Source organism: Nanorana parkeri, unplaced genomic scaffold, assembly GCF_000935625.1.
Source record: "Nanorana parkeri isolate BGI_ZX_2015 unplaced genomic scaffold, ASM93562v1 scaffold561, whole genome shotgun sequence".
Lineage (NCBI taxonomy): Eukaryota > Metazoa > Chordata > Amphibia > Anura > Dicroglossidae > Nanorana > Nanorana parkeri.
In genome coordinates, this window is record NW_017306829.1 from 49,368 (window position 1) to 73,134 (window position 23,767).

The 23,767-nt window shown below is 41.9% G+C and overlaps 1 protein-coding gene across 3 annotated transcripts in view; it reads left to right on the top strand.

Annotated features, from left to right (window-relative positions):
- POU6F1 (POU class 6 homeobox 1) overlaps window positions 1-23,767 on the top strand; it is a 68,654-nt gene that overhangs the window by 18,482 nt on the left and 26,405 nt on the right. For 2 of the 3 annotated variants that reach the window (XM_018562109.1, XM_018562111.1), the window contains exons 2-8: window positions 841-938; window positions 3,755-3,848; window positions 5,169-5,349; window positions 6,672-6,781; window positions 8,971-9,196; window positions 11,237-11,487; window positions 16,036-16,164. In XM_018562109.1, the coding sequence (XP_018417611.1) occupies window positions 3,795-3,848; window positions 5,169-5,349; window positions 6,672-6,781; window positions 8,971-9,196; window positions 11,237-11,487; window positions 16,036-16,164 (951 nt within the window). In that variant the 5' untranslated portion in view covers window positions 841-938; window positions 3,755-3,794. The remainder of the gene's footprint in view (window positions 1-840; window positions 939-3,754; window positions 3,849-5,168; window positions 5,350-6,671; window positions 6,782-8,970; window positions 9,197-11,236; window positions 11,488-16,035; window positions 16,165-23,767) is intronic. The other variant, XM_018562110.1, reaches the window with a different exon arrangement.

Here is a 23,767-nt window from a genome sequence, read left to right on the forward strand (position 1 = left end):
GGGAGCTGCGGCCGTGACATGTAAAATGTAATTATACGGTGCAGCTACCCCGAAAATAAGACAGCGCTATCAGGGATTTCTGTAATATAAGACCTACCACCGAACTCGGCCTTATTTTCGGGGTAGGTCTTATATTACAGAAATCCCTGAAGATAGCGCTAGGTCTTACTTTCGGGGTAGGTCTTACTTTCGGGGAAACACGGTGCATGAGAGGTGATTTACCTGCCAATGAATTTGTCTTCTTTTCACTCATTCCTAAGATGTACACGGCTCTCCCACATGGCACAGTCCTGCCTGACAATGGCAGAAGGTATTTTTCTTTGCTTCAGTCAAGTAACATTTACAGGTCTTGTCCCATCCCCATCCTGACTGGACATTGAAAGAAGAAGCAGAACACCGATGAGCTCAACTTTCTGTAGCTCCATCCTCTTGTAGCTCTTGTGTTGCTTCTTTCTCTCCCAGTCTGAACTCTACTATACAGGGACCACAAGAGGTTGATATTAAGTCAAATTTAGCTACTTACACTGCTTGCAAGTTGAGGGAAAAATGCATCGCCAGACAAAGACTATTGTGCTCTCTAGTGATTGTTTGAACTGTTCTTATTATAAGAACTTGGAAGATTGTTCTAGCTCTGTAGTCATAAGTCCATAGATTGCTGTTGGTGGTGTCTGAATAAAACATGGCCCATGTATAAAACTCATGTAGAATTTAATTATAAGACAATATCTGCGCTCTACTAAATATATGGCAAGGTTATCTACCTTTTAACAGTAAAAAGACACACTTACATTGGTTTCCTGTTACTAACATTATTATTGTTGTTACTTATCTTCACTGTAGTCTCACAATACATTTCCCTGTGAGCTGAAATGGAAATTATAGGACCTGTGTGCCTGCAAAGACATATGCAAGTTACATCATCCAGATATTTTTTCTAGGTAAGTTGTCATGTTCCTTTATGCAGCGCTTTACATGGTGCACATTCACATCAGACCCTGCCCTCAAGGAGCTTACAATCTAAGTTCCCTATCTCACATACATACACATACGAGGGGAGGCCAATAAGTTCTTACCCTCACCAAGATCCAGATATGCTAGGGATTTGAAATTTAGTCCACTGACTCTTCCTTCTCTACATATCCACCTCCTATGGTTACACACTTTTCACATCTGTGGAACAGACCTTTAATACCATCTGCGTAGAAATATGCTGGTTTGGAGGAAAACCAGCTATCAACTTCAGTAATGACTGCCTCATCATTGTGGAAACGTCTTCCCCGTAAATGTTTCTTCAGATTTGGAAACAGGAAGAAGTCCGAAGGTGCCAGGTCAGTTGAGTAAGGTGGATGGGGCAGAGATTCATAGCCACAATCGCTGACATCTCTTCATGGATTATTTGGGCAGATTTCCCTTGAAGATGGGGGAACCTAATCACGGCTCGGTACTCAACTTTGTCCGGCATGACACCTACTCCATTTCTCTTGGCTCTAACTATAATTCACCATGACCTACAAAAACAAAATTTGGCATGCATATTACTAAGATATCCTATAAACCTGCAAAATTTCAGATCCCTAGTACATCTAGATCATGGTGAGGGTAAGAACTTATTGGCCTCTCCTCATACTTGGTCCAGTTTAGAAAGGAGCCAATTAACCTTCCAACATGTCTTTGGAGAGTGGGAAGAAACTGGAGTACCCGGAGGAAACCCACACAAGCACATGGAGAACATGCAAACTCCTTGCAGATAGTGACCTGGCTGAGGATTCAAACCAGGGACCCCCAGTACTGCAAGGCAGAAGGGCTAACCACTACACCACTGTGATTAAAAGCTAATTTGTGATATTGGACAGCTGCTACATTTACCTGGTGCAAATTTATCCTTTAAGCAGGGTGAATGTTATTGGCAATTGCTGACAAATGTGTCACAGATGAATATCCCTAAAGGATTCACAGAGCGAATTTCTACGTTTTACTTTATAAATAGACCTCTAAATGTTGATATTTTGTTTGACCTTTTTAGTTAATGGATAAAGCTTTCAGTGTGCATGTACCACATTTAACTATCGGCTGAACTGGGAAAACTTTATGGGTGGGTCCCTGCAGGACCCAAGACATCGTATATGTAAAAATATACAACAGTTAGGGCTTGTTCACAAGCTATCCAGTAACATAGTAACATAGTATTTGAGGTTGAATAAAGACACCTGTCTATCGGGTCCAACCTATTGTGTGTATGTGTATGGTCCTACTGATGTGTGTGTATGTATGGGTTCCTGTGTGTTCTCATTTTTAAGGGTACTTGTACCCCTGTATATTACAGTCTCTGAGGAAATCATCCAATCGCCTCTTGAATGATCCCACACTCTCAGCCAAAATCCTGACCGATCTAACTGAGAAGAAGCCCCTGCGCCCCTTGTGCTGAAATTTTTTCTCCACCAATTTTAGGTGGTGGCCTCTCGTCCTTGTCATCGAATTAATTGTAAAAAGTTTACTGCTAATGTCGCCATCCCCGGTGAATATTTTGTACATGAAGATCATGCCCCCCCTTAATCTCCTTAATTCCAATGAGAACATGTTTAAATTTAGTAGCCTGTTCTCATAGCTCAGGTCCTCCATCCCCATTATGAGTTTGGTTGCCCTCCTCTGGACTCTTTCCATTTCAAGGACAACCTTTCTGTTCACTGGTGCCCAAAACTGGACCACATACTCCAGATGAGGCCGAACCAGTCTTCAGTACATTCCAACATGGTTAGTGGCCGGAACGCACGGGATCGCATTAAAGTCTCCCTGCGTTCTAGGGAGGGGGCATGGTGGTGCCATTAATGTCAATGGCACCGCAGACACGCCTCCCGCCCGCAGTGCACTCAGAATGCGTGGCACAGAAATGCCTGCGGTGAGGTGAGGTGCAATCACCAAAGATAGTGCATGCAAACCATAGAACTAAAAATCCTATAGACCATCTTGATCCTGGCCCAGTAGAGACTTATATTCAGAAGAGAAGGTAAATTTGTGCCAGTAAACTCACGTCTTCTGAAAGGCCTCCTCCCGGTGGAGAGTCGGGAGTGGTGGAGAGCCGAAGTCAATTCCTCCATGGTACACAACTCTTGGACCTTTCTACACCAAAGAGAGAGGGAGGGAGGGAGGATCAGTTTCCAGCAAAGCGGAATACAAAAACTGTTGCGTAAAATTTTATTTTTACATTTTTTTTTCCTACACGGTTTTTCAGATCCCCCTAATATTTATGTCTGGTATTAGGCAGAGGGAGTTTGTTACTATAACAAAGACAGGAATTTTCACCAACATACCTTTTACTGTATGCTTTAGGAACTTCCGGGGCTACTTTTTCCATAAGACTGAAAGAGAACATGACAAGCAGTTTATAGCCTTTTTCTGGCAAAGTAATCCTAAATGCTAAGGAGGTCTCTATTATGCAGCACCTGTGAACATTCTCTAGGTTGTAGGTTGTAGGGCACCAAGGCATGATGCTATCTTGGCGTGCATGTGATGCATAAAAGCAATTTCAGCCTTGAATACCTGGGCTGCACTATAGAATAAAACCTAGATGGTGTTACAAGTATGAGGTTTTGTTGGTTGCATGGCTAGTTGCAGTACAGGAATGCCTGCATGAAAAATGGAAGCCCTTTGCAGGTAGGATGGGTTCTTTGCATCATGCTGTAGAATTGACAGATAACACTAACAAATATGATTCAGTAATCTGCACTAGATATTCATATGATGTTTTTCCCCTCAGCATGCAGAAAGTGTGAGTAACATCCATTCCATTAACCGCTATGGATGCTGGTACACTCCAACAGCATGAGTCGCCTCTTACAGTCAACGAACAGGTATTTCTTATCATTGTCATTTTAGCTTCAATTATATCTAAAGGCAAAACCTTTTTCTTCCAGATGGGACACCTGTTCCGGTGATATACAAGATAGCACACAATTAAGACTCTCTAAATATGGCAATACACTAGTAGATTTCCATACAAACGTTCATATGAAAAATCTCTGCAGTCGAAAACAATCACAGCTTTGACCCCATTAACTATTAGAAAATCAAACGAACGTTCCAAAAACGATTTTTTTCAAACAAAGTTCTCCTGAAGCATGACCAGCTTTAGCTTCAGATCTCCCCATTACTGCAACGGAGGCTCCATCTATAAACATGATGAAAAAAGCCAATCTACCACATCCATTGCTATGCTGGTCTTATGATATACTTGTTCTAATTTAGGGACATTAACCCTTTCACTAAAAATCACTTCAGAATGCAGTTCTTCATGCTGATATGAAATCATCTTACATTCATTAAAAAGCGTATTTTGCTTTTACTTAAAATTACGTTTTTTCCACTTCCTGGTCCTCTTAGTGATGCCATGTACCCACATGTCGCATCCTGGGAAGGTTACATCAGCAGAGCATTGCTGGTAAATGTCACGAGATCTCAGGGAAAGGCATTTTCCTTCCCTTGAGATGATGTGCATATCACATGTCCTAGTCACATGTGCCAGAGTTCCAGGAAGTAAAGGAAGATCTAGTAGCCTCCCCTTAGTTAAAATGGCCACTGTGAGAAGAATGGAGAAATTAGGTATACAAAGCCGGCACTTATCTAGAAGTATCTGGAGATTGCCACTAGTAAACATATCTAAAGGTGTGTTTGTTGCCATTTCAAAGAACTAATGTAGCCCGGCATTTACTAATACTTCATTGCATTTTTTTTACATGAAAATGGTCAGTGACTAATTGTGCAGGGCTCTACTGGAAGAAGGAGAAGCAGCATAAACATCCAATCAGTCTTTGTAAACATGCTGATAAGAGAAGAGCGTACAGTGACAGTTGAGCTCATCAGTGTGTTGCTTCTACATTCACTGTCCTGTCACAGGCCAGGGGAGGGATAAGACCCATAGTTGTTACCTAACTACAGTAAAAAAAAAAAACATCAGATCGATTGCACTGCCAGACAACATTGTAGTGTGTGGCATAGCTATGCAAATTAAGGACTGCATGGACCAAAGTACAAATTCTTTGGCAGGTAAAACAGTTCCCATATTTGTTTTTCATGTATGAAGCTGTTTTCCTGGAGTTTAGATGTGAAAATGATAAGGAGAATGTTTTACATTATTGTTTATTAATATATTATTCATCTAAACCTCTCTACAGGTGATTGTCATGTCTGGGCATGAGACTATTCGGGTGCTTGAAGTAGGCGTGGATGCTCCAGCACAATCTGAGGAGAATGGAAAGCCTTTGGACCCTCCAGTTCCTGAACCTACATCTACTAATGATCCACCAAGGGAGACAGTTTTATGTCATACAGATAATACAAGCGCTGAGGCTACAGGTAACATGTTTTTGCATTTGAAAGAACTCACATTTTCTTTTTCATCCCCTTTGATTTGAAAAAAACAACAACTTTATTTTCATGTGTATAAATGTGTATTCTTCTTCACCTTTCCTTAACATGGGTGGGAAAAAAGAAGCTAGCACAGTACAATTTGCAAAGTGTGTGATTCACAAAAACACTGTGCACTGTATGCAGATGCAAGAGACTGCACAATTTCAGTTCCTTCATGGTTTGTTCCCACTGAATGAATTGTCATGCATTTTCTAGCTGAGCAAAATGCACTCTTGTTTTTTTATTGAAGCTGGTCAAACAAATGCTTTGAGGTATATTAGAAAGTCTTTTATGCTGCATGTTGTGATGCAATGCCCTGGATTGTGCCATTCAAGTGAATCCAAATGAAGTCTTTAAAGAACACAACAAATCTTAAATGCAACTTAAAACATGCAATACGAGTAACAGACGTATATAAGACAATAAGAATGTCATACGAGTACCAGAAGTATATGAGAGTGTAAAAATACCATACAAGTACCAGAAGTATATGGGAGTGTAAGAATGTCATACAAGTACCAGAAGTATACGAGAGTGTAAGAATGCTATACGAGTACCAGAAGTATATAAGAGCATAAGAATGCCAAACCAGTACCAGAAGTATATAAGAGTATAAGAATGCCATACGAGTACCAGAAGTATATGAGAGTATAAGAATGCAATACGAATACCAGAAGTATATGAGGGTATAAGAATGCCATACGAGTACCAGAAGTATATAAGAGTATAAGAATGCCATACCAGTACCAGAAGTATATAAGTGTATAAGAATGCAATACGAATACCAGAAGTATATGAGAGTATAAGAATACCATACGAGTACCAGAAGTATATGAGAGTATAAGAATACCATAAGTATATCAGAGTATAAGAATACCAGAAGTATATAAGAGTATAAGAATACCAGAAGTATATCAGAGTATAAGAATACCAGAAGTATATAAGAGTATAAGAATACCAGAAGTATATCAGAGTATAAGAATACCATACAAGTACCAGAAGTATATGAGAGTATAAGAATACCATACGAGTACCAGAAGTAAGTATATAAGAGTATAAGAATACCAGAAGTATATCAGAGTATAAGAATACCAGAAGTATATAAGAGTATAAGAATACCAGAAGTATATCAGAGTATAAGAATACCATACAAGTACCAGAAGTATATGAGAGTATAAGAATACCATAAGAGTTCTTACCCTTGTAATGTCTTACCACATTGACTGAATGTTTTGTGTTTTCTTTGCCTCCATGTTTGACTCGTTTAGTGAAGTCTTCAGCCGGACTAGTTTCACCTTCTTTCCCAGCTTTCTTCACTGCTGCCTCAAGCCAACCACAGCCTACTTTTGCATCTTTTGCTTTACAGGCTGCACCACAGGTGAGGCTTTGCTCCGGTGCTCAGGGGAAGAAGAGGTCATAATGAGCATTTTCTTTTTAACACAGATTTTATTTAGAGGCTTTTTTATCATGAACACTCTGCGTTCTCAATCTCTTTTTCTATTTTAAAAGGAAAATATCAGGGGTCTTATCAGTGGTCTGTTTAGACCCCTAATATTTCCCTGTAGCCCCTAAAAGTAAAGTAAAAAATACAAATATTTAATAAAACGTGCCCGCCGCTAGGCAGTGGGCACGAGCGGGAAATCGGCTTTGAATGTAAACAGCCAGCGATGGTTGTTTACATACAAGCGTCCGGGCTTCTGTAGAGACGCCCGATCGCTTGTAATTAAAGTCCCCCGCCCCCACATGCACACGCAAACATGCGTTGAGTCCGCCTACGTGCGAAAACGACGATTACATTCATTGTGCCGCACATGTTACATATCACAGCGAACGTCGGAGTGAGAGCAATAATTTTAGGGTCATTAATCACCGATAACACTAAACTAATGAGCGGTAAAAGCTTTTAAAGCGTCGGCTGTGGTCAATTTTGGGTATGGTAGTTTTTTGCGATGTAGCGGCTGCACGCAATTTTAAAGCTTGGCATGTTTGGTGTCTATTTACCCGACGTGACCACGTCTTTTATATTTTACCAAAAAATTGGGTAATAATAAATGTTTTTTAACATAACGTAGTTGGATAAAACCCATAGTGGTGATTAAATACCACCAAAAGAAAGTTCTATCTGTCCCCAAAAAATGGTATAAAATGAATTTCAGTACAGCGTTGTATGACTGAATAAATGTCAAAGTACCGCAGCGCTGAACACTGAAAAATGGCCTGGACAGGAAGGGGGTGTAAACACCCCGGTCAGCAAGTGGTTAACAGTGGTTCAAACTTACCTGTGTCTTCCCCGCGCGCTCCCGTTCGAAAATGTGAAAATTTTCGGGCGGCCGCAAAGGAACTTGGGGCACGCGCATGCGCAGTTCACATTTTCGCATTCATTTTCGCTGTCCAATGAGGCATTGCAAGACAGTTACATGCATGACTCCCAGAGGCATGTTGGGATTTTTAAAAAAATCATGCACTGCGATGCGTTCTAAAAACGCACTGCAGCGCATGTGCATGACGTACACCTCAATATTTGTATGCTATGTGGGGGGAGTGAGGGGTTGTGCTTTATTTTATTTTATTTTTTTGTACACATTTTTTTTTTTTAAACATTTTCTATTTATTTTTTAATAATTTTTTATTTTTATTTTTTTACTGTTGGGGGGGCTGCGGCGAAATATCTAGACCCCTGACATTTCCCTTTTGAAATAGAAAAAGAAATTGAGGAACAGCTGGAGGGCGGAAGTGCCCACCTCTGCTTTACAGGGTTCAGTGTCTTATGACATATGACAGTGCCATTGTCTAAGTGCAAGCAGGTTTACTTTTCAAAAACCTGCCCTACCCTTCCTTACTCCTTATCAAAGTCGTGTATGCCTGCAGTTGCAGACCCAAGATCCATGTTTAAGCTGCAGTGAATGTTGTGGCCTGCCCAGAGCTGCATCAAAACTTACATTCACTGTTCTGACTTTCTCCCTTCTGTCCAGTGAATGTGTACTATGAATTGAGAATAATAGTTTGCCTTCAAAGTGTCTCTGCAGACCACTTATTTTCCTCTGTTGGAGACAGGGTCACAGTGGCACATGTATGGGACAACAGGATAGAACGCCTTGACATTCAGCACAGGGCAAGCATGAATCTGGGGTCTGTAACAGCAGATATATGTGTGATAAGGAAGGGGAGCGGGTGAGCTAAGGTAGGTTTATTCCAAATAAATGTATTCCATAAATAGTCTTTGGCCTTATTGCCCAGCTGGAAGCTAGGTGTGGGCTCAGTTGACACCATCACATATTTTATAAACAAAGTACAGGATGCATAAATGCCAAATGAAATGCAAATGAACTTACAGTGATCATTGCATCATGATTGGTTCATATGAATAGAGAGCACCAACAAAATGATAAGACTTTATAGGTTATTTTTTAATTAAGCGAGCCAGTAAGAACATATCTTTGTTATACTGTTAATTTTGGTGAACAAATAACTGTAATGTTCAATGAAGTGTTCATCTTACACTGAATAAAAAAGATACAGTGTTTGTTATGTAAATGTAGCGATATAACATACAGTTCTCTCTTGCAGGTCTTGACTCAGGAAAATCTAGCTACACTTTTCACAGGAGTCATGGCTCAAACAGGAGCAGTTACTCAACCCGTTCTTATCCCCATCAGTATGCCTGGACAAGTAGCCGGCCAACAGGGTCTGGCTGTATGGAATTTTCCCACAGCTACACTAGCTACTCTTCCTGGTTTAGCAGCTGCTCCCCCTGCTGGAGGAGTCTTCAAATTGCCTTTTACTAACCTACAAGGTAAGACCATTTGCTGACTTTATCACTAAGAAAGTTGTTCACAATTCCTGTTAACCCCTTCATGACTGAGCTTGTTTTTCGTTTCTGTTCGTTAATGACTGACGAACTTTGCAAATTTTATGTTGTGTGATTCTTCCATGTCAGTAATATACTTTCTTACTAAGTGCACCCTCACGTATTATATATTGTTTTTTAGAGGACCGATAGGGCTATATATTTATATCACATATGTGTGCCTAACGTCTCACTTAGCATGAATGAAATATTAAAAAATGAGGAAAAAAACGTAAAGAAAACACTTTTTCCCCAGTTGTGATTATTAGTATTTTTTTGAAAAATAGCACAGCTAAAAAATGCATTAAATAAATTCATTTATTTGGAAAAACCTCACATCCCTAGGATTTTAGATATTTTTCTGTACTTCGCAGCCTAAAAACTAAGAGGGCTATTCACAAAGCTGCTGAAGGCAGCCGAGTGAATAACCCAGCCGAAGTGAAGTGAGCCGAACTACGTTTGGCTATTCACTTCGGCTCAGTAAAGGTGCCCATACACTTTACAACCCTCGCAAGACAAAAGTCTTAAAGGGTTGTAAAGTACTTAAAAAACATACGATCTGTCCATCTTGGACAGGCAGATCGTACCTGCGATCACCGCAAGCCCGCTCCCCCCCGCATGCGCACACCGGCCCGTTCGGCAGTGATCTCTCGATCATGTTAAAAACCAGCCGAAAATCGTACGATTCTCGGCTGGTTTTCCAACATGCTCGATATACAAAAGACTGCGACCGTACATTAGAAACGGTCGCACGCCTTCCATACACTGCACAATTCTCGTACGATCGCGGGATTTCCCACGATTCTCGTACGAGAATCATGCAGTGTATGGGCACCTGAAGGCTGATTTCAGCAGAAGGTCATAATCTCAGCCAATCCAACATCTGGATCGGCTGAGCCGAAGCTCCGGCAGCTCACTCGCTGCCTTTCGCCCCCTTTCACATACCTCCGTGGTACAGAGCAGAATAGCAAATAGTGAAAAAAGTTGAAAATAAATAAATAGAGAGCTCAGTCGAGCCAAAGCATATCCCGCTCGGCCTCCTTCGGGTGCTGTACAGGCTATTGTGAATAGCCCGTGCAGCGGCCCTTCGGTTCGACTGAACCGAAGGGTTCCGGCGGCCAGAGGAGCCGAAAGATCAGCCGAAGCTACAGCTGAATCCTTCGGCTCCTTTGTGAATAGACCCCTAAAAGCTAACATTTTAATTTTTCTTTTTTCTCTTAAAGCTAATAGTGGTTACCTGGCATACAATGCCATTGTCACCAAGTGTGACTAAGTTTTACACTTAGTGACAGCGACATACTTTGAACATCACTGTCATGAGGGGGTTTAAATAAAAAAATTAACGCCTTAGGGTGAAAAACAAATCTGCAGGTCAGCTTTTAGATTTTCATTGTAAAGTGTTAATTTTTATAATAATGATAGTATAAAAATATTTATAAAAATATAATTTGTATTTGTTACATTTACTTAAAAAAAATTTACACTTTTATTTTATTTTTTTAATTATATCAAGCAGTCATTGTGAATGAATCTCACTATGACTTCTTGATAATTTAATTAGTTCATTTTTGGTTGTTATTTGGCTGTTAGGCTATTAGTGACACTGAGCTTTATATGCTGATCCTGCAGCATTTCAGGATCAGATGTCACTAAAGGCTTCTGATCGCTTTCAGAACGATCAGAAGCCTGCGACATTGTATCAGCAAAAGAAACATGTTGCTAAGGCTCCATTCACACTGGAGCGGCTGTCCGTGCAAATTCGGCTGTACAGATATGCGCGGAGCCGCTCTTAACAGAGAAAACAATGCACTTTAATGTGTATTGTTCAGACTATTAGGCCCTGTTCACACCAAGCGCGGAGCAGGTGCAGAGCAGATCAGTTGCAGACCGGATCAAAACTGCGTCCAATGTATTCCAATGGTATTTTAAACTCTCTTTTTTCCTCTGTTACTATTTTTGTTCCTCTGTTTTTTTCCTCTGTTATAGCAGCTTCAGTTTTGAACACTGCCCTACAGACTCCTGTGCAGGCAGCTCAAGCCATTCAGGCAGTTTACCAGGCACAGCCAGCAGTTCAGGCTCAAGCCGCCCTTCAAGCAGCTGTCCAGCCACAGGCCGCATTGCAGGCCACACCGGCTCTACAGACGCCAACAGCCCTGTTGTCAAATACAGTATCAAAGGCAGAACCACAGACACAGTTCACTGTCCAGCCAGCAAGCTTTACCTTCAACCCAGCCATTGTAAGTTCAGTGCTTTCTTTATACTGCAAAGTACAGATAAATGCCAGCATCATATATGTTTGTGGTAGATTCAAGCCTTGTGTGCTTGCATAGCTCCTTCGAAGTGGAAAGTTGACCCTAGGGGTCTATTAGACACCTAATGTCACCTTAAACAGAACCTGTCATCTCCAATGTGCTATCACATAGGGGGATTGTGGACCCCCGCCATGTGATAGCAATAAAGTTAACAAAAAAAAGAAAAAGGCAAATAAAATCAATGTAAAAATACCCTCCAAAAAATAAAGCCTCCTTCCCCCGCGAAAACACGGATACAAATAGAAACACAAGTCGGGTGCGCCTACGTACAAAAATGACAATTGCGCTATACATGTTAGGTATTTTCGCGTGCGCCAGAGTGAGAGCAATAATTCTCGTGCCATTATTGATGGCTAAAAAGTGTGGGTCGCGCAAGTAAATATGGGGGGGGGCTTGGGTTTAGACGTCAGACCAACGCTGAATTACTTGCAAGAGTCTTCCAGCCACACTGACTCCCATAAAAATGAAAGCTGTAACGTGGATGGGATTTGTCCTGAGCTTAAAACAAAGATGTTTGTGTTTGAGGTGTACCAGTACACATGGATTGTTTGCAATGTGAAGCTGGGGCTAAGCATTGTTCCAAGACTGCCAATGCAGGTCTGCAGCAGTGAAGGAGTTTAATTCATTTACCCTGGGGTCCTGGAAAGTATATGGCAGGTTTATCTCCTGGCACCTGATTGCAGGGCACAATGCTAAGCCTTCTCAACAATCTCTGAAGAGCATAATAGTAATTTACCATGTCACAGACAGCAGGAATCAACAAGTAGCTGGGGAAGGAGGAGAGAGACACCGACTGATGCTAGGAGGGGGGTGGACAGCTTCCAGCATGCATTTGCGAATATAAACAGTCTTTCTTTATTTGCATGTCACTGAGTGGCGTTGAATAACACTCAAAAGGTGATTGAAAACTGCTACTGTGTGATACTTTGGAATATTTGCACTGTTGAATTTCCAAAGTCTTTAAATTTTTTTATTTATTTTGCACTGCCTTCCCATATCTATTGATATCATGTATAACTAAGACAGCCACTTGCTTCTCTACCACTAGGGGCTAGTGCAGTGTTATAGCTTGTAGCTGTGGTGTAGCAAATAAAAAGCTTCAAATTACAGTTTAGACTTCCATGTTTGAAGGAAAGACTTTGGAGTAAACCTAAGCTCTTGTCTAGCATTTCCTATTCCCTAGCCTGGCAACCCCATCCTTTTACATAATACTTTCCTGTCAGAAGCTCCAGGCCCTCTCCAGCTTACCAAACAATGCAACATTCATTTTAATGCACGTTTATATGTGCCTTTGCTATTCATTTTGAATGGCACCCCAACACATACTGTACAGTATATACTTGAAGGGGATTATTTATAAGGTAGAGCGAATATTGCTAACCACTCTTTGTTATACTTTGCATTACTACTGTGAAAATGCAGGCCGTAGTACGGAGTCTGCTGTATCCTACTGAGTTCGCCCTGCATAACACAGCAGAGAGAACATTGTAATTGAAGGAGTGCTGGTTATGTGACTTTGAAACCAGGCTCTGCATCACGTTCCACCATCATACCCATCATCCCTTCAGTGGCGACTCTAGGAACAATATATAAGGGGGGCACATAAGATACTACAGTCAAAACTGGGGGGGGGCACTAATAATTTTCACCACTAAATCATACACTGAAAAAAAACTAAAGAAGTATATATAAGTAAGATTACAATATACGAGAGTAATGCGGTATGCAATGATACCTTTTTATTGTAATAACCTGATACTTAAAAGACAAACTTTCAAGAGTTTTCCTTTCTTCCTTAGGTATTGCTCCAGACCTGAGAAACAGGAAAACACTCAAAAGATTTTCTTTATAGTTTAAAGCAATTTCAGCAAACACCAGGGCTGTGTAAATAATCCCCAATGTTATCTAGCAATGCTGAATACCACCAGCTATAGAGGACTACAAATCCCAGCAATAATACATTATACAGCGCAATGCAGAACAATTGTATATACATTTGCTATATACACTGTGCTGCCACTCTACTCCGGGGTGCCGGCCTGATGTTTTGGGCAGAGGGTGTCGAAGGTCTTAGTAAGGGGAGATGTGCGGGTGGCAGAAGCGCTGTGAGCAGGCATTACATGGCTGCCCAGAAGGCTGCCGCAGGGTCCCCAGCAAGCGCTGGACCTAAGACACCCGAGTCAATTTAAAAAATGTAAGTGCCAGCATCTGTTTTTAGTATTGGGGTGGAGGTCAGTTATAACGCAGAGTACAGAGGACAGCGGTGTAACACAGAGTACGGAGGTTAGTAATGTAATGCAGGGTGTGGAGGTCAGTAATGTAACGTAGAGTGCGAGGTCGGCGGTGCGTGTAACGCAGAGTGCGAGGTCGGCGGTGCGTGTAACGCAGAGTGCGAGGTCGGCGGTGCGTGTAACGCAGAGTGCGAGGTCGGAGGTGCGTGTAACGCACCTGGATAAAAAAATATTAATTTTATTGGATAAAAAAATAAAATAAAATACATTTTTGTAGTCCATCACGGGAGCAAGCTTGGAGCGGTGGAAGTAAAAAAGAAAAAAAAGTGTGTACAATATAGTGAAATGAATTTAGAATAGCAGCACCGGTTATAGAGGACTAAAATCCAAGCAATAATACATTATGCAGTGGCGCAATGCAGAATACCTGTCATGGATTGGGACTCACAGGAATAAACTGGAGTCAGGTATGTGGACCATTTCCACTACACTGCCAGGGACACTTAGAGAAAAGGGCCCAAGCAGTGTAGGCTGACAACCCCCAGAGCTGGAGTACAAGCAGGGAACAGAGCAGGTATGTGGATGATGCAGTGGAAGTCAGCTTAAGCTGGAAGTTCAAATACAAGGCAGGGTGCTGCAATGCTGATTAGGTGGCATGGTATGCTGAGTAGGTGGCAGGGGTTCCCCAGGATGTGGAGCCAGACGGTATTCCCAGAGCTCCTGATGGTGGAGATGGGCTTGGCTGCGTGCTGACCCCAGGTCACAATCCCTAGGTCCACCCAACTCACCTAACAGGTACAGGGTACAAATCAAAGGTTAGGGGCAGGCTAAAGACTTCCAGGGACAAAGTACAGGGCAGCCAGTAGACAGGGATTTCCAAGGACAAAAGCGGAGCACAGGGCAGCCAGTAGGCAGGGATTTCCAAGGACAACTTGCCAGTGGTATTGTGCCAGCAGGTATAGAGGAACAACAAATCCCAGCAATAATACATTAAACAGCCCGTATAATGTATTATTGCCGTGATTTGTTGTTCCTCCATAACTGGTCAGTGGTATTCTGCATTGCGCCGTAAAATCATTATACAACGCAATGCAGAATAACACCAGCTATAGAGGACCACAAATCCCAGCAATAATAAATTATACAGTGCAATGGGGAATGACACCAGCTATAGAGGAATACATCAGATCCCAGCAATAATGCATTATATACAGTGTAATGCAGAATACCAGCAGCAAGTGAGGACTACAAATACCAGCAATAGTACATTATAGTATAATGTACTATTGCTGGCATTTTTTGTATTCCTATATAGCTGCTGGTATTCTGCATTGCGCCGTATAATCATTGTACAGCGCAATGTAGAATAACACCAGCTACAGAGGACTACAAATCCCAGCAATAGTACACTACAGTGTACTATTGCTGCGATTTGTTGTATTCCTCTAAAGCTGCTGGTATTCTGCACTGTGCCGCTGTATAATGTACTATATTGCACACCACACTTTTTTTTACATCCACCGCTCCAAGCTTGCTCCTGTGATGGATTACAATCTCAATACAAACTAGTAGTCCATCACTCGAGCCATTTAAAAAAAAAAAATATACGATTAACCAATTAATCGAACGTAATAATCGGCAAACTAATCGCTAGCTGCAGCCCTAAAGTAACTACTTCCCTGCTTTATAGCACACTGAAACACACAGATGTGTGGTGTGTTGAGGTTCACTGGCAAGCTGTTTAAAATGAATGGCCTGCCTTAATGCAACATGCCTCAATGCATGAAAACGCACGTGCTAACACACCCACAACTGTGAACTGGTCACCCACAACTGTGAACTGGTCTTTAGACCTGACACCAGGTCACATGCTTGTTTAATTTAGCAACTCACCAGTTAGTTTAGGAATGACATCTCCAGGGACAGTATCTTTAAAAGTTAGTATATCTTGACTTGTATCAGCTCAGCAGCTGGAGGATAATGGGTTAGGTTGATGCACAAAGCTCAGAAATAGTAGTAATTCTATGGGGACTAATCAGTTGTTTACTTCACATTCCAAAATTTGTATTTGTTCATTCACCTTCTGTTACCTGTATAATTATTCATATTGCCTTTTAATTATAAATAGATTTTGTAATTCAGTAAAAACTGTAATATTTACACAAATAAATACTAATCAATTGCAACTTGTGTTACATATGACAAATGGAAATAATCAATAAATTGTGATTGTGTTTTTCAGATTAGCGCTGCCACTTTAGGAGGTCAACCGCAGTTGCTGAGCTCACTTGCTGCATCACCTTTTATTGCCAATGCTATTCCTGGAGTACAGGGCATCACAAGTCAGATAATAACCAATGCACAGGGTCAGGTAATCCAAGTTTAGAGTTATTAGTTTGTCATTTTACATTTAAGCATTCCATGTGTACTTTAGCAATGTTGTTTATAATACTAAGATTCATATGTGCAATATAACTGACAATTGTAAAGTTTTTCTTGTATTTTCTGCTATAAAAGTAATGTTAGGAGCAAGTTTGGGAACACTTGTATATTAATACTACATATTTCGTTTGGTATATACCTTTTAGCACAGTGAAGTTTATTTATAAAAACGATATGTAGAGTAAAAGCTCCAGGCAGGAATAAAGATACATATTAATGCATATAGGCATTCATTTATAAATCATTAAATGTATTTTCGCTTCCGTTCATTACAGGATACAGCTGAGATCGGGAATCTTTAAACATTGGGTTTACAGCACTGCCTTCAGGAGTAGGACACTAGGCACAGATAAATAAAGGATAGCCTAGGGGTGGCCACTGATGGTAGCCAAAATCTCCATCTGCTAGTGGTAGCTCAGTTTTTTGCTTCTGTCAAGTAGTAAAGACCTAAGCCCTCTCTTCTTCTCACTTCATGTCTTTATTCAGGGCCAAAAATTCTACTGGAACCCCCTAGGCCTGTCATAGCTTCCCTTCATTGGGGAGACTTTCTAGCCTCTATGGATCAAAAATGCATACATCTACCGTGTTTCCCCGAAAATAAGACACTGTCTTATATTGTTTTTGGCTCAAAAAAACACACTAGGTCTTATTTTCAGGGTAGGTCTTTTTTTTTAATGTTTAACAATCCAAAGTTAATGCAAATCCAAATTAAATGATCCAAAATGGCGAAGCACGCTTTCACTATCTGTAGCGCCGGCTCCTGTCACAGGCGGAGTGATACCAAATGCACTCCGTCTGTGACAGGAGCCGGCGCTACAGAGGAAACATCGGCTTATGCGGCTCTGCTTCCTGCGCTGCAGCCTCGCTTCCTCTAGCGCCGGCTTCGTTGGCACCGCTGATTCTCTCTAGCGGCTCTTCAAGTTCCCCCTTATGACACCACCGGCCCTGGGAATGATCACAACTAGGTCTTATTTTCGGGGTAGGTCTTATATTTTAGCAATTCCCAAAAATGGTACTAGGTCTTAATTTCGGGGTAGGTCTTATTTTCAGGGAAACAGGGTATGTTTTTTTGTTTTTATTTGGGCCCTAGTATTCTAGTTGTGGCCCTACCATTTGGTCTGTCTTCCACACACCAAGGGATCGCCTAGGTATGGGCCAGTGTGCTAGCCTTGCTGTGTTGCCATTGTGGGATATCTGTATGACTTGTTAAGGGGCCCAACAGCACAGGTTCTGAATAACAAGGTGATGCCAGCTATACAGGTCTTGAAAAAGTTCCGACTTATTGCTTGGAGTGTATGGGGCTAGTCTTAGACACAGCTGAAGCCTGAGTCTTCCTTCCACTAGGGGGAACTTTACATTAAAAACTACCAGATTTGACTTCTATGGTTCTGGAAAAGCGCAACTGTTGGAACCTCTGGTCCTGGTGGTAGCCTCCCTTGTGACAGTTCCGTTGGCTCAGTTCCACTCCAACCTCTTTAACTCAAAATTTATGGGATAGTTTGTTTCAGTCTCAAAACAAACCAATTCTCTTGACGCCGGGGACCAGGTTATCTCTGGCCTAATGGCTCAGGGGTCCAGCTTTGGAGATAGAGACAGTCTTCATCTTGAGTTCTTGTAGAAACGGATACCAGCTGGCCAGGTTGTGATGAGTCCTTGGCACACTGTCAGTACAGGAGACTTGGTCGACGGAGGAATCCTGTCTCCTGATCAACATTCTGGAGCTTTTAACAATTTGGTTGGAGGATGATCTGTTTTCATATTCATTCGGGCCCTGCCTTGTTCCTGTATACAGCTCTCTGTTGAATCTACATTGTGTCAGCTGTAAAACATATCTATAGACGATACTTCTTTGCTCGTACTGACACTGCATAAGGCTTCCTGAGACGGATTGAGACTGCCTTTGAAAACGTCACAAAAGCAAGTACTTTACTGCGAAGTATAGTATCATTACATGAAGTTGCCAGAAACAAATTGAATTATATGACTATGCATTGCTTGGGACTCTAGAGACTCTGAATTCCATACTGTTGCCAATAGTAAAACGCATTAATCCTGTGTGAGCATCCGATTTTACAATCTTTTGCAACCCAACTCGGATCTTAAAGGGGAACTCCTCCACATTATATCTGTAGCTGTGATCCATGCATTAACCTCCCTGGCGGTCTAATTATCTCAGTTTTTTTTTTTCTTTTTCAATTTTTTACTTTTAACTCTCCCGCCGGTTCCACCCCCCCTGCGACGCGGACGCTCCCATGCAACGGAAGACGGATGCCGGCATCGGCCGCAGGACAAGCGGGGCTCGTGGACAAGGTAAGTTACGCACAGTGTAATCCCGAGTGTGGCTCGGGGTTACCGCTTTTGGTACTGAAAATTAACCCTGAGCCACACTCGGGAATACCGCCAGGGAGGTTAAGAGAGCCTAGAAAAACCCGGTCTGTTACATTAGGTTAGCTTGAAGCCAATGCTGCTGTTAGTGGTCTGGCCCTCTCCGGGCTCCTAGGCCTCGTAGCTGGTTACCATGTTGAAAGTGGACCTTGCATGTTGTCAGAGCTCTCATATGTTGGAGGTTCCGTATTCCTTTTGCAGCTCACATGTCTTACAGACAAGCGTTGTATTGTTCCAGCCTTAGGGGAGTTGTTTCGTTTTCCCAACCCCTTAATAGACACTGCTTTGGGATGTCCCAATGGTTAGAGTTTCAAGACCTCAGCTGTGTCCCTTGATGAATGGAAGAGAAAACAGGATTTTTATACCCACCGTAAAAGCCTTTTCTCTATGTTCTCTGAAGAACACAACACCCACACCTCTGGTGGTCATGCCTGTGAACAGTTTCTATATACTGTACTGCTTGTGACTAACTGAGATGATGATGCCGCCATCGACAGGGGACGCACCTAGGCTGAGCTTTGTTTTTTTATGCCTATTGTACTATTCCTAAAGGTTCTTTAAATGCAATAGTTAAAAATTCAGCTAGAGCTGCAACAGTTAACCGATTAAGTCGATTAAAATCAACGATCGAAAACGTTGTCAACGTTTTCGGTCGTCGATTCGTCAGCTATTGATTGATTAGCCTGTTCGGGGGTCCACACACGGCCTGAGCCGCACGTCACACGCTGCGCCCACCGCACAGGACTCAGAAGTCACTCCCACCGCACAGGACGCAAAAGCCACGCCCACCGCACATGCCGCTGAAGCCGTGCACGCCGTTGCTCTTCTTCTTGCTGTGAACTCCCTCACTCGCTGCTGGCCCGCCTACAATCGAGGGCCCATGATCTGAAAGTAAGTCAGGACCCCTTGTAGACTAGAAATTTAGCTGCCTAACTGTAGTGATCTTTTCAATAATAAGAGGTTTCCTTGAGATATTCTGACAATATTGAAAAGTGCTCACTATTAAAATAAGCTGATCCTTGCCTGCCCTCAATACAAACTAGTGCAACTTGAATGATGTTTCTGCATTGTATAATACAGCGGCACAATGCAGAATAGCACCGACCAGAATATATATCTAGTCGGTGCTATTCTGCATTGCGCCGCTGTATTATACAATGCAGAACACCACGCACAATACAATACAATGCAGAATACCAATGTATAATACAGCAGCACACTGCAGAACACCACCAGCTATAGATGAACAACAAATCCCAGCAATAATACATTAAGCAGCCTGTATAATGTATTATTGCTGGGATTTGTAGTTCCTCTATAACTGGCCAGTGGTATTGTGCATTGTGCTGTATAATCATTATACAGCGCAATGGAGAATACCACCAGCTATAGAGGACTACAAATCCCAGCAATAATACATTATATAAAACGCAATGCAGAATACCAGCAGTTACAGAGGACTACAAATCCCAGCAATAGTACATTATTGTATAAAGGACTATTGTTGGCATTTGTTGTATTCCTATATAGCTGGTGTTATTCTGCATTGCGCCGTATAATCATTATACAGCACACTGCAGAATACCACCAGCTATAGAGGACTACAAATCGCAGCAATAATAAATTATACAGCGCAATGCAGAATAACGCCAGCTACAGAGGACTACAAATCGCAGCAATAGTACACTATAGTGTACTATTGCTGTGATTTGTTGTATTCCTCTGTAACTGCTGGTATTCTGCATTGCGCCGCTGTATAATGTACTATTGCTGCGATTTGTTGTATTCCTCTAAAGCTGCTGGTATTCTGCATTGCGCCGCTGTATAATGTACTATATTGCACACCACACTTTTTTTTACTTCCACCGCTCCAAGCTTGTTCCCGTGAGGGACTACAATCTCAATACAAACTGGTAGTCCATCACTGGAACCTTTTTTTTCTTAACCGATTAATCGAACTTAATAATCGGCCAACGAATCGATTTTGAAAATAATCGCTAGCTGCAGCCCTAGTTTCAGCTGTGTCCTTTTTTGAACGCAGAGAATAAAGGAACTTTTGCAGTTTTTAATGCAAGCTGTGTAAGTACTTCGATTCGACTTGATTTTAACAAACTTTCTTACAGCAGCACTCCGTGAGCCAGGGGGATAGGCAGGACTGGGAGCCAGTGAGGTGTGCTGCACGGAAATGTGCTGACAGGAAACAAGCTAGTAACACTAGTAGCAGAACAGAGCATTACCTCATCAGTCTGCTTCTGCTATTTCACTGTCCATTCAGGAGAGAGGACACCACTGTTTCTCATCTTTAGTCTATAACCGTAACAGAGAAAGTGGTATCATCCACCAAGCTGTGCTGTGCAGAAGGGGCAATACAAATCCTTTGGCAGGGAGGGGGGATTATGGTGTGGGGTTGTTTCTCAGGGGTTGGGCTTGGCCCCTTGTTCCAGTGAAGGGAACTCAAGGCATCAGCATACCAAGACATTTAGGACAATTTCATGCTCCCAACTTTGTAGGAACAGTTTGGGGATGGCCCCTTCCTGTTCCAACATGACTGCGCACCAGTGCACAAAGCAAGGTCCATAAAGACATGAATGAGCGAGTTTGGGGTGGAGGAACTTGACTGGCCTACACAGATTCCTGACCTCAACCTGATAGAAAACCTTTGGGATGAATTAGAGCGGAGACTGCGAGCCAGACCTTCTCGTCCAACATCAGTACCTGACCTCACAAATGCGCTTCTGGAAGAATGGTCAAACATTCCTATAGACACACTCCTAAACCTTGTGGGTGCCTTCCCAGAATTGTTGAAGCTGTTATAGCAGCAAAGGGTGGGCAGACTCAATATTGAACCCTACGGACTAAGACTGGAATGTTAATAAAGTTCATGTGCGTGTGAAGGCAGGCGTCCCAATACTTTTGGCAATATAGTGGACCTTATTTGTATGCGGTGGGCATAAGCGGCATCGCGTGAGTGGGTTTACCGGCGTGGCGCGAGCGGCTTAGCCCGCGTGGCGTGAGCGGCGAGCGGGAAATTTGAATTTTAGCCGCCGAATCGACGATGGAAAACGTTGACAACGTTTTCCATCGTCGATTTTAATCGACTTAATCAAATAGTTGTTGCAGCTCTAATAGCAATAAATAAACTGAGAACCCTCCTTAAAGGTGTAGGGACAGACAAGAAGCCTAGACTCACTCGTTTGCAGCTTATCAACATGCCCTTTCATAGGAACCTTCTGCAATTTGAATCAGACTGTCACTAGAAATTGGCAAAAAAATATGCTTTGATAAATTAGGCCTGGTGTGTTTCCTAATCATTGGCTGAAACATGCCATTGTACAGTAAATGTTTTCCAACCCAATATAATTTCTACATCCCCAAATATTATACAAAATATAATTAACAAAGTCTATGGATTTAAAATGTTATCACATTAGTTTGACTTTAATGTGTATTAGCGGAATGGTAAAGGTTAAAGTGAGCGTATGTTTTTTACTTTAGAAGATCTCAATTCTCCTTTCAACGCTATATTGGGATGCACGCAAGGGGGAAAAAACTGTTTGTGTAAATTGTTAGCATAACATTTCAGATAGGATTAAGTTGGGTTGACAAGGGTACAAATGAGCAGCATGGCAACTTTTCCTATAGGTTTTCAATCGCCAATTACATTGTGCTCACTTACATGAGCATTTGATGTTTGTGTAGTGAATGCAAATGTTACCCAGATCATCCCATTGCTGCAACCGCGGGGTTACTATGGGGAGGGGATATGGATGCATGCATTTATATCTGGGGAGAGGATGTGATTTATCTATATATATATATATATCTATATACTGTGTATATAGATATATATATGTGTGTGTGTGTGTGTGTGTGTGTGGCAAATAATTGTCTTTAATTGTATTGTGATTGTATTGTCTTCCTTATCTTGTAAAGCGCTGCGCAAACTGTTGGCGCTATATAAATCCTGTATAATAATAATCCCCTCCAGATTTTGTAAGTTTGCTCACTTACAAAGAAATAAAAGGTCTATGATTTTTATCATGGGTGTATTTTAAATGATAGAGACAGAATATCATCCAAAAATCCAGAAAAAAACACGATACAAATGTTAGAAATTGAGTTGCAGTTCAGTGAGTAAAATAAGTATTTCATTCCCAAGCAAAACATGACTTAGTACTTGGTGGATAAACCCTTGTTGGCAAGCACAGAGGTAAGATATTTCTTGTAGTTGGTTACCAGGTTTGCACATCTCAGGAGGCATTTTGGTCCACTCTTCTTTACAGATCTTCTCTAAATCTTTAAGGTTTCTTGGCTGTCGCTTGGCAACTCGAAGTTTCAGCTCCCTCCATAAATTTTCTATAAGATTAAGGTCTGGAGAATTGTTAGGCCACTCCATGGCCTTAATGTGCTTCTTCTTGAGCCACTGCTTTGTTGCCTTGAAGGTATGTTTTGGGTCATTGTAATGCTGAAAGACGCATCCGCGACCCATCTTCAGTGTTCTGGCTGAGGGAAGGAGGTTCTCATCCAAGATTTTACAATACATGGCCCCGTCTATTGGCCCCTCAATGCGGCAAAGTCGGCCTGTACCTTTAGCAGAGAAACAGCCCCAAAGCATAATGTTTCCCCCTCCGTGCTTGACTGTAGGGATGATGTTCTTAGGGTCATAGTCAGCATTTTTCTTCCTCCAAACACGGCGAGTCAAGTTAATGCCAAAGAGCTCAATTTTGGTCTCATATGACCGCAGCACTTTCTCCCAATCCTTCTTTGAAACATTTCGAAGTTAAATGGCAACCTTCAGACGGGCCTGTACGTGTGCCTTCTTAAAGAGGGGGACCTTGCGGGTACTGCAGGATCTCAATCCATGGCGTTGTATTGTGTTACCAATGGTTTGTTTGGTGACTGTGGTCCCAACTGCCTTGAGATCATTCACAAGCTCCTCCTGTGTAGTTCTAGGCTGATCCCTCACTTTTCTCATGATCATCCTTACCCCATGAGGTGAAATTTTGCATGGAGCTCCAGACTGAGGGCAATGGATGGTTATTTTGTATTCATTCCATTTGCAAATAATCGCTCCAACAGTTGTTTCCTTCTCACCAAGCACTTGCCGATAGTCTTGTAGTCCATTCCAGCCTTGTGCAAGTCTACAA